Below are 12,703 nucleotides of genomic sequence, written 5' to 3'. Positions count from 1 at the left end.
AAAAAACTCGACATAATGAAAGATATAACTTCGAACAGCGTTGCTCGTGACAAATTGAATGCCTGTAAATTTACTCTTTCTTAAAATCCGTTAAATTATACAAACCGAACAGATTTTTAACAAAACTATTAGAGTTGTTTTAACTTGATATAAATTACAATTATAAAATATACAATAATAATACCTAACTATTTTATTTACCAGGCAATACAATACGAGTACATACAAAAATTCTGCCCAAATCAGTTCATTCGTTTTAATGACTTTCCTACGTAAACGGAATAATTAAAGAATAGCCTGCAAATTGCGTATTTCGAGTAATTATATATTACATTAGTTAATCTGTTATCTTTTGTAAATCATAAATAAAATTTGAACACTTTTCACTTGTGATGTGCTAAATAAATAAAATGAAAAAGTTAGACAGTTTTTTAAAATTGCAAAAAAGTCAATTTTCTAAAACTGTCCGGTACCTAACTATATAATTATTTTATTCACTGTACCTAACCAATAATAGATTTCCGTTTTCCGAAAGAAAATTCTTCTGTGAGTCCATCTTTGAAATTAATATTTTTTTTAAACCCCTTCTCATTACACATCTAAAGGAAACATTAAAAGAAACACTGTTCCAAATTTTTAATTCATACATTTTGTCGTTGTTGAAAAATAACGACGAATGAGTGGTACTTAGATTTTATATAATATTATAAATGTATAACGAAATATTCATTAATGCGTGATAATATAAAACAACTCATCACTCATCATTTGTATATATATAATATTATATATTAAGTTTATTTGCATACAATTATTACATAATATTTATATGGTATTATATAGTATATAAATATAGAATATTATATCACTTGGGCCTATAATTATTGTAATGGATTCGATAACGCGTTTGGTATTAAATAATCTATGAAATGAATATGGTATTATATTATAAATGTTGTTTCGAAATGGTAACTATGAGTTGTACATGTTTTACATTCATATGTATTATTATCGAATAGCCCATTATACAATATAATATATTATTTAGCTTATAAATTATAATACTTAATCATAGTTTGCTTCCCATATAATTAACATATATGATAGCACACTGCGTTACAAGTAGAAATAAGAAATAACTAATAATTAGTCTTAACATTTTTATAAATAATAATAATACAATAATTAATTATAATAATATGTCCTGGAAATTAAATGAGAGTATAAAACGCACATACAATACAGTTTCAATTATAATTAATTTTTCTTATTAATATACCTAAGCGTATGATTAACAACATTAAATAACCATAAACAAAACAAAAACAAAAACAAAAAATCAGCAATATATTTTAACATTTTTGAAAAAAATTAAAATATTAAAGCTTGTATGATTATTTTAAACGGTTTGATAAGTTGACTATTACATAGATTTTAATTACACTCAAGTGTTTGATTTATGATTATGAAAACATCGGAGTTAAGTTGTTTATAAATATCTTGATATCTTGATCATGATAAATCAATGAACATAAAAATCTAAATTTTTTTTTATTTATTTATCTGGGTAAATATAAATTTTTCATTTTAACTTTTGAAAACATAAAAAAATGTTACTAAAATAATAACTGTGCGTAGACCATATTAATCTTAAGTCTTTAATTATAACATAGAAAAAATTTAATATTTAAAGCTATTGTAGAATAGCATATTAAAAAATCATTATCGTGGATTTGATCTGGCTTTTAAAATGTCAAATTAGACATGAGCTGTAAGTTCAATTAAATTTTTATTGAATCATATTGGTAGTTATAATATACATAGTTATTATTCTTTTAAATTCATGTAGGTTTAACTCTTACAATATTTTAGTAGTTTTTTCATGACAAATAGTTATGTTGAGATTTTGATATTTTTACACATTGAGCAATGTTCTAAATATGAAAGAGATTTTTATGAATTTTTATTAATTTATAAGATTAATTTGGGTCTTTTACAAGTCATACTTTTATTTTTATTTTTTTTATAATAAAACCACAAATCAGAACAAATATTTTATTGATTTTAACTTTTAGATGTATGATCCTTAAAAGAGTTAGAAAATGATAAGATCTGTCATTAAAAAAGGAGAAACTATATATACAATTGTTTCTTTAAAAATAAATACATTTAGCTAGCTAAATAACTATTTGCAAAACTAAAATATTTTGTTTTAAAAATATACTGGATAAAAGGTAAAAAAATTCTTATGATTAAAATATAAAAAATAAAAAAATCATAAAACTAAAAATAATATAAGTATTACTGGCCCCCAAATTGTGATTGAGATGACAACAAAAATTCAGGTTGAGTTAACAAAAAATCATGATGTTTAAAGACTGGAATTATATGCATGCCATTTGCATATTCATACTGAATTTATGCACTATATTAAGGATTAAAAATGTCTGAATTTCAAACAAAGCTGATTCCATAGACAAAATATTTTATTTTGCATATAATTGCATTTGGAGGGTTGAAGTATATTTAGTCATTAGTGCATATAATGTGTATATTTTGTAAAATTTTGGTAATAATTAAGTCATTACAACTATTAATTTTGGAAATTGAAACTTTTAATTATTACTTACTCATGAAAAAAGGGAGATTGTCAGTTATTGATTAAACATTATTTGATAAGTAAAATTGTTAAAAATTAATTTCTCAAAGTAGGACATAAATTAGTATTTGTTAATTGTCTACATTGAAAATTTAAACTGTTATCTCATTATTTTGTTGTTTTTTTTATTTAAAATTTGTTTTATTTAATATATTTAAATTTGTTGACGGAAACCAAAATAATGATTTCTTTTGTATTGAAGTATTTTATTAACTTAGATTTTTTTAATATTGAAAGGTACAAAATTTATTTTATTTTATTATTTATTATATTTTATTTTATTTCAATTATAATAAAAAATGATTATCAATTTATATTTTCATTTAAGAATGTAAATTTGTGATACATATTGGAACATATTTTTCAACTATTTATGCATTTTAGTACAAATATATTGATCCATTTTCTTTGCACATTTACATCATATTTACCTAATTTCTAATGCATATAATTCTGGTTTCTAATGATATTATTTTGTTCTTGAGGTCTTGAAGATAATCAAAATTAAGTCAATATATTTTTTAAAAGATTGTACAAATCAAGTTTTCATAAACATAAATAATTTTAATTGAATTGATATAGGTATTAACACTTTCAAGAATTATCATTTTGAATTGCAAAAAAGTGTGCATAATATAATATTATACACTATTGTTTATAGTTTTACTTTTTTTTATGCATTTAATAAAAATAATTAATACAAGCTATAATTGACATATTTGCTGACTTGAATTACCAAATTAAATTGACAAATTTTATTTAAATTTAAAATAATAATATTACATACATTTAGCAGTAAAACAAATAAAACAATAATATAACAAATAAATAAATAAATAAATAAATAATTATAAAAATATTGTGAAATCAATGTTTGATATCAAATAATACACCTATTTATTTTTAACTAAAAAAAAATAAATAAATAAATAATACATTTATAAATATAAGTTTAAATACAGTTTAAATAATGGTTTACATATGTATGCCATTAAATCTGCAGATAACTAATACTAGGCAAAAATAATTGCAAGCAATTTCATATCATCATGTAATACAGATAATACTTCTATTATGTAAACACTGAATACAGCAGAATATTTAATCAATTATACGGTCACTTATAAAATATTATAAAATTTGATAACTAGTGATTAATTAGATGACTGTGCTTAGGCTCAATTAAGATATATAGCAATATTCAATAGCAAAATATTTATTCACATATTCTAAAAATCTGTTGAGCATAAGCGGACATTTCGTTGAATTTTTTGGGCAAGTTAAATGGCCAGCACTGATTAAAGTTTACACCATGGTCCATAGATGTACATGTAATTCCATTTGGAGGGTAGGGTTATTGACAATTTTGGAGGGATAAGACTCTTTGGTAGGAGATGGCCTATTAAATGTGTGCCATATACTATTTAAAAGATTATAAGTGGTTTATATTCTCGTAATACATAATATAATATTGTATAAATATTGTAAATGCTTGAAATTTTTGTTCACATTTTATAAAACATGTTATTTTTCTTATAAATCACATAGTAAAATATGTATTTATATTTTTCACATTTTAGATATGTCTAAAATTAAAATTTATATTTTGCGCGAGAAATACTTAAAAAGATATTTTACTCTATAATACACATCTTAGAAATATTGTGAGCAGTACAAAAATATATTAATATTAATTTATATTTTACTGGTTAAGTTATTTTTTAAAAATAAGTTAATATTGTGTATTAGTATATTTTATAAAATTGTGTCTATTACACTAATATATTAGTAGGAATGAATAATATATTTTTAAATTATACTTAATGATAATTATAGATAGATATTTTGGTAACTGAACAGTAAAAAGAAATAAGTGAAGACTTTTTTTTGATGAAATCCGATTTTTAAAGCTACAAGGGAATACGATTCAAACTATAATATATTATAATCATACTTATTACTAACTGTTTTTATAATTAAAATTATTTTGTATAGGTATTATTTTTTAATATTTTTGAAATAGATTGTGGATCAAGACTAAAAGTTGACCAATTTTTTTTTTTTTTGTTTTGGAAACTTCAAATAATATTGAAAGAAATGTTAGTTTTATAAATTCAAATAATACTTTTAAATATTTCTAGTATAATAAGTATTCTTAAATAAAACAACCACTTTAAGTTTATCGAGATATAATTCATGTGTTTACATAATAACATACAAATAAACTGGATTATTAATTTATTTTATTTCAAAATACTATTTTATAAAAAAATAAATCTATTATCTGTCAAAAACAAAACTATAACATCATGCTATAATCTAACAAAAACATTCATTCTAAAGAAAAAATTATACTTGTTTACTATAATTATACTATGTTTTTAAAGCCATGTTTAACTAAATAATTTTAAGCTTAGGAACATTTGTATTTAAGTAATAAATAACTGCTGAAAATATCTTTGGTACATTTTAAACATTTAACCTATTTCAAAACTATGAATTTCAATTAACTTAATGGAAAATTATTATTAGCAGTATTTATATTTTTGAAATATTGTTTTATTCATATTGATAGATTTTGAAATATAAAAGTTTTAAAAAGGTTTTTTTGGCAAATAGGTACTCAAGTAAAAATGTCCTCACTTGTTTAGTTAGGAAAAAACTTAAAAATTGTTAAGTATTCATTTAAATATATTAACAAATATTAATTTTAAACTAATATGGAAAATAAACGTTGCATTTCAAACCAACATTTTGGTACTAATTTTAATTTATATAATTTTATTATAATATTTTTAATATATTTTTAACAATTAATACATGTATATATAATTATATATGAAACTACATGAATAATGTTTATAAGCAATTAATATTAATCTAGAACGATAACAATGATTAAGTAATAAGTTGTAAGTTGTCTGACTAAAATTAAATATATATGTAATACATAATGGAATGGTAAACCAGCACTGTGAGCTTTATTTAAAATTACCGACTACCATATACTTATTTTATATTTTTTAATACTGAGATAAAAAAATCACAACAAATTGATGGATTTATTTTATTCACTATTTAGCATTATGCCTTATGATGTTCCTTATGATTTTTATTTAAAAAATAAATTAAAATGATGTTAAATGTTTTTATTATACTAATATAGTATGCACTAATGGTAATAATTTTTTTTTAAATACATGTTTTGCAATGAAATATTATCATTGATATTATGTTATCTCTTGTCAAATTGAATTAACCATTTTTCATCAATGGAATAAAAATTTTACTTCTTATTAAATTAATTTAAAAAAAAAATTCTATATATTTATTTATAAATAAATCAAATTAATAATTTAGTCAAACAAGCATGGAAAATTCAAGTAATTAGGCTTTTAAATCTATTAAACAACTATAAAGCATATAAATTATATACCTTTTTTTGATATTAAGGAATGTATCACTCAATATTATCACAGCAATGAAGTTTTATCATCATAATTGTTCGTTAAGTTGTGTTCGTAGTTCTGGAAACATTTCTGCTAGTAAAACATCTAAAAGTCTGTAGAATAATTGTTTGTTCATTACTGAATTCTGTGTACATTGAAACAAACACATAAACAGTGGAGAAAAAACTGAATTATTCATTAATTTTAAATGTTCAACTGAGATTTGATGATCAGTCTTTTGTGGTGCATCATCTCCAGGAAATAGAAGATCTATAAGGGTAAAAATAATATTGAATTTATAAATGTTTATGCATTAACGAAATATCTACATACTTTCTAATAATTCAATTAAGTTTGATATTTTAGAAGGTGTAATTGATCTTATAATACGAAGACTGATGTAGCGTTGTATAATAGAATCAACAATATTACCACATATTGATTGTATGGCCAAAATTAATTGGACAACAGAATTTGACATGTTGTATACATGTACACCAAAAAAAATTATGCAGTTAATTGGACCACAGAAAAATTTTATTTGGTCTGATATTCCTTCTAATGGTGTTTGGTTTTCATCTTCAACTACATTTAAGTTATTACCAAAAATTGGATTTTCAGCAATTTTAAATTTTCTTTCAGGAAGATGTTCACTTAAATCTTTCCACTCATACCTGTAATTTAAAGCAGATGTATAATGAAATATTTAATTTAGAATCATTAGAAACTTATTATAAATTGTATAATATAGTTCTACAGTAATTTATTATTAGTTGCAGAAATATATTTTATTTATACCTTTGTTTTAATTTAGTTTCAACTGAAGCCATAAATACAGAAATGAATGATTCTAAATTTTGTCCACGTTCTTTTCTTAAAGCCATTGGCATAGATTTCCTTAACAATCTCCCAATGGCTGATTCAGAATCTTCAAAATTTTCTATGGATGTTAAAAACATATGCAATAAATCTGATCCCCTAAGCTCAGGTTTCTGTAACAGTTGATTGAGAAACTGCACATAAATGTCATTATTTTCTGTCTTTTGTAATAAAATCCTTCTCGAGGGCAATCGAGCATCCACAAATACTCCGTGAAATTCAGTAAGTTTTGATTTTAAAGTATAAAAGTCAGCAAGTCTTCTTTCTACACACCATTGTTTGATTGAATCATTTTTAACTGTTTCTACTGTAATAAAAAATACCAATGATTGACCACCATTGGATCCAGATTCTAATTTCATAGCTGATGTTACATCAGTTACTTTCCAAGTGCTTAAATCTCTTTCACTATTAATTATTTCATTATCAACAGATAAATCTTCTCCATACTCTGGATCACATTCGGAAGATAAAGAATCAAATTGACCATCATATATAGTACTTGACTTCATAGCTCCTTTAATCCTATTTAATTTGCGACTTAGTTTAGAAGCATGATCTTTTTTTTCATTATTAGACAAAGAATCTTTTGATGAACCAGTATCTGAAATATTACGTGGTCCACACATCCAAGAAAAATATTCATTAGAATTGTGAAACTCTATCCAGTAACTATTTTGTAAGGTATAATATGTTTGTTCGTAAGCTTGATATAGTGGTTTTGAATTTTGAAGTTTAATAACATCTTTAGATAAAACTTTTCTTAGTTGACTTACTAACTCGGGATCAAAACTTATGCAATCTGGTGAATGGGAACTAAAATATACAGAAAATATATCCCAAGCATCTCGATAGAGCATATCAAGTTCTTGAGATGATATTTCTGGTCTTAACATGCGCTTATTAAACTGTTCAACATCCAAACAGAATTGTAACAAATGCACAGCACCTTTTCTTTTCAAAAAAACTGTAAATGCAGATAAAATTGTTGAGTCTTTAAATATACTACGCATTTCAAGTTGTACAGTATCATGTTGATTTTCACCAATAAATTTTGATAAAAATTCGACTTGTTCATCTTTGCATATTGTAGTTGTTGAATTAATAATTGATGACTTCGATAATTTTGACCAAGTAATAATAATGTTGGCTGGATTACATATTACATCTGATATTGGTAATAATACCCAAAGTGAAAGAAGTTCTCGCAGTAAAGTATAAAATATCCTGTAAAGCAAATTTAGTCATTAAGTTATAGTGCAGTTAATGTTTATAGTCTATCCAGCGAGAGAACGCGCCGATTCTGCACAATCCCCCACGTCACCATGCTATCAAAACTGGATCACTTATGGCTGGGTACCATTGGAGAATGCGTAGAAAAACTAATTTTTGCGCTCTGCGGCACATTCTCTTACTGGACAGAGTATAGAAATGGATTTTATTTTAACAATAATTTGAATTATATTCATACATGCATTGAAGATCGGCTTGTCTCATTAAAAATGGTAGTAAACTCGAAGATATTTTTTTAAGATACATAATCTCAACTTTACGATTACTGACAGCATAATGGTATGCAATTTTTTCACCCTTTTCCATTCGTTGGCAGTGTCTTATATGTGATAAACATATTGGAATTACTTTGTACAGCACAATATCTTCTAAATTTAACTGAAATATTTTATAAAAAGTAAAAAAAGTTTTCATGAAAGTAAAATAATATTACATATCTTTTTTTAAATACTGATTTAATACTAATATTTATAACTATTTCACTAACTTGTAATAATCTTTTAAGCAATACGCTTGTTGCAAATCGTATTACTTGCTTAATTTCTTTTATAAAATGAGAATCATTTGAAATATTCTCATACCAACTTTCTACATATACATTTATGATTTTTGATAATAACTAAAAAATAAAAATAAAAATAAAAATTAATAATTATTAATTATTCACTATAAAATGTATTTACTTTATCTATTGAAGAATCAATTTGTTCGGGTATTAATAATCCTTTCCATGGTGTTTCTTTATTCAGACATTTTAAATGTAGGTCACATGAAATACAGTTTTTGCAATTATTACATTTATACTTGTTAGTCTTATCAAATTTATTCTCCGACACAAAACTGGTATTTAAATTTTGGTTTCTAAAAATAAAAATAAATTATAAAAATATTTTAAAATATATGAGGCCATTAGGGTATCATAAATGCATTTTAATATTTTATAGTTGCAAGTATTATTATTTATTAGCAAACAGATTATAAAATATAAATTAAACTTACTTAAGGGCATAATCAAATATGTAATATCCACAACCAATCGCAATAATAACAATAATGAAACTCAAACATCTAGACAAAATAAGAATATAACATTTTATATGAATCAAGTTTAATAATAATAATAATAATAATAATACAATTTTAATATTAGCAAACAATATACCTATTTTGTTTATTATAATAGTTTGATTGCCAAAAATAGAAGAGAAGTTTATACTTTATTTTTAAACTAGGTACTCAAAATTTGATAGTAGCAGTCATAAAAATAGTAGTAAAAAAAAAATTCACCACTAATTTTTTGTAATATAATACCTAAGTTTGTACATAAAACCTATATTATTATGGTAGTTGTAAATAAATAATTTGTAATTATTTTTCAACGTTTAAGTTAGACTAGAAAAACCTGTTGCATAAAAATGATTGAAAATCTTGGTTTTAGTAGTATTTCTATGTTTATAGGGATAAAAATGAGTTTATCTATCAAATTCTAATGCATTATTGAAGGTAAGTTGATAAAAAATCCCTTGCCTTATAATTTATTTAATTGTACACATATGCAGATTTATAAGACAAACAATTTTAATTATCAAAATTTAGATTATACAATATGTTAAGAAAATTCCACCACCCTATTTTTTTCCATCCAATCCACGCTCAAAATAATAAATATTTGTTTAGCAGAACTACTTTTGTATTGTAAGCTTTAATAATAGATTGAATTTATTGTATAACTCAAAGTAAAAAAACATTATCTGTGTTTTATAAGATAAAAATTCTTCTGCAGTTTATGAGCATTTATTATAATGAAATATTGTAAAAAGCCAACATAAAAACAAATATAACATTCTCAACTTAATTTTAAACAATTAATCAGTTCACTCTAATATTAAGCCAACACAATATTGGTTTTGTTGTACTCAATACTCAAATGTTGCGCATGGATCAGAGAAAAATAACACCATTTGTTTTGACTTCCTCTAAGAGAAAAAAATGTAAAATAAATTATTTATCAATTGTTGGAAAACAGAAAATGCATATAAAGTTGTGCTGACAACAATATTTTAATCTTGACACAGTGTTTTATATCTGTTACTACATATTTTAAAGTAACTTGATAAACATAAGGTGAAGATTAAAGAATGTTTTCAAATAAATAACAGTATTATAATGATAAGGACATGCTTCTATACCAGCTCGTAGAAAAATGGATAGAAAAAAAAATAAATGAACAAAAATTGCAAATACCTATGAAATTATCGAAATGATTTTTCAGAGTCCTACCTAGCGTATTGTGAACAGACATAATCAAACCGTGCATTGATGTGTTCGCAACTTACCCCCAAACGAACAAATTGAACAGAAGTACACAAATAATGGCCACTACGCCATAGTAAACAATCCTGTCATCTGTCAACAGGTCGAGGACGTCTTTCATTTTGCTCCATAACAAACACCCGAAGCGCCGTGCAGGAAACCGACTAGGGGCCGTAAGACGCGAATTGGTCGATCACGACATTAGTCATCGTCGCTATGTTATATTGTCGTGTATCTAATTATTTACAGTTAACGGCAATTATTATTATAACGACCGTATAATAACACTCGAATATCGTGTTACACACGTAAAGCAGTATAATATTGTAATGTTATTACTTATCATAATAAGCCAAGTGATTTGCTACGAATTTACGCGTTATCTTATCAACAGCGACAGTGATTACGTTTTTATCATCGGGCGTGCTCGTTTTCTCGACGTGTGTGTATGAAACTGAATAACGGGCGCGGCTCCTAAGTATATGGTTACGATCGATAACATACGATACTCCGTAATGTGCAACGTATATATATATGTATATACGACATTACATACATTTATGTATAATATATATATGTTGTATATAATATATTCCATAGAAATCGTTCATTATAATAATACTCGGCGGTCAGTGTCGATCGAATGCTTTGAAATCTTATAATAAATTGTAACCTATATAAATATAATATTATAATTTATAACACGTACAATATTTTTAAACTTCTATGCTTATATACCTATCAGTCTGATTAAATACAATTTAACAAATAATTCGTGATTTTTCGAATACCTACCAGTATTTGTATGAAAAAAAAAAAATAAGAATTTCGTCTTTTTACGATTTTCTACGTAATGAAATTATTCTGAACAATGTTTTTCCGAGTGGAACGATTAATTTTTTTTTTTTATTGTATATATCTATTTATAAGAAATCATAAATAATAATATACAATACTAACTTAGCATACAGCTATATAATTCTCTTTTTTCTCCAATAATGCAGTTTATTCTGCATGATGATGTTTTTTCTTTAATGCAATTATTTAAAATCTTATTCTTGGAATTATTTTTAAATATATCTAAAGCCCATATTTTCAAAACCTTGAGATTTTTTGTAATACTTAAGAGAATCTATACTGTGGAGAATCTCCACTGAAGATACAAACCTATGTTGTTCATAGTTCATATTAGAATCTCTTTTTCTGCTGTCAATTATTTAGTATTTTAGTAGATGGTTTTCTGAAAATTTTGACGTATCAAAATCAATATTCGAATTAATAGTTTTTAACGTTTTTTAGTTAGATAATTAATTATTGTGTAGGTACTAAGCATAAAAGCTCTAGGGCATTGGTAAAGCGTGTGACCTATTACAGGGTCCGCTGACCGCCGTGATTTACTATATTAATAGGTAACGACGGTAACGTACAATATGCCTTTTGTGAATAAATACACGGTGAATCGACTGAATGGTGATAATGTAGGTACGACAACGTTGACAATGTTAATTGAAAAATATTTAAATAAATATATCTTATTTCATAGCCTATAATAGTAAAATAAATATAATATAATATCAATATCTTGTCAGCTTTTTCTACTTATAATTAAATTGTTCAAAATATCTTATATAACTCACTACCTACCACCACCACCACAATCATGTGCTTAAAGGTAATAGTAGATATTTTATTTAAATATTATTTAAATAAAATTACTTACTAATTTATATTAAAATATTAAAAAAAAAATAAAAAAGGGTGGGCAAGTGGGTATCGCTCTGGTGTATAGTAGAGATGGAGAGAAGGTCACTAAAAAGGAAAATTTTATGAATTTTATTTATTTATTGATTAATATCAAAATTTCTTGCAAATTTTCGAAACTTTGACATATTTCGTAAACGTTGAACTTTAAATGCTTATAAACAAAAATTGTGACTAGTGGTTTTTGATTATTTTTTACTACGATAAGTAGTAAGTACATTTTATTATAAACCTTGTATTAAATTTAAAAAAATTTTTTATCAGCATTTCAAAAAAAAAAAACTTAGAAAAATCAAAAATTTTAATTGTCTATAAATAACTTAAAAAAAATCAAAATATTTTGAAAATA

At 23.9% G+C, this 12,703-nt stretch overlaps 1 protein-coding gene across 1 annotated transcript; it reads right to left on the bottom strand.

The window, feature by feature from the left end:
* Positions 1–764: 764 nt before the first annotated feature.
* Positions 765–10,967, bottom strand: LOC132924449 (sorting nexin-14-like). The gene is made up of 8 exons (XM_060988777.1): positions 10,617–10,967; positions 9,280–9,348; positions 8,964–9,141; positions 8,768–8,899; positions 8,459–8,658; positions 6,907–8,214; positions 6,442–6,782; positions 765–6,378 (listed from the first exon to the last, which is right to left on the bottom strand). The coding sequence occupies exons 1-8, from the start codon at positions 10,712–10,714 to the stop codon at positions 6,155–6,157; spliced, it is 2,550 nt and encodes an 849-aa protein (XP_060844760.1). The 5' UTR covers positions 10,715–10,967; the 3' UTR covers positions 765–6,154.
* Positions 10,968–12,703: the final 1,736 nt, after the last annotated feature.

Source organism: Rhopalosiphum padi, chromosome 3 (assembly GCF_020882245.1).
Source record: "Rhopalosiphum padi isolate XX-2018 chromosome 3, ASM2088224v1, whole genome shotgun sequence".
Classification (NCBI taxonomy): Eukaryota; Metazoa; Arthropoda; class Insecta; order Hemiptera; family Aphididae; genus Rhopalosiphum; species Rhopalosiphum padi.
This window is presented reverse-complemented; position numbering and strand designations above follow the sequence as displayed.

Bases quoted from the DNA above. Each gene is read 5' to 3' on its own strand.
- LOC132924449 (XM_060988777.1), bottom strand. From the start codon at position 10,714: ATGAAAGACGTCCTCGACCTGTTGACAGATGACAGGATTGTTTACTAT. The intron at 8,900-8,963 runs GTAAATACATTT...TTTATTTTTTAG, and splicing joins TTGATTCTTCAATAGATAAA to TTATTATCAAAAATCATAAA. The intron at 8,215-8,458 runs GTATGAATATAA...TTTGCTTTACAG, and splicing joins CAAGCCGATCTTCAATGCAT to GATATTTTATACTTTACTGC.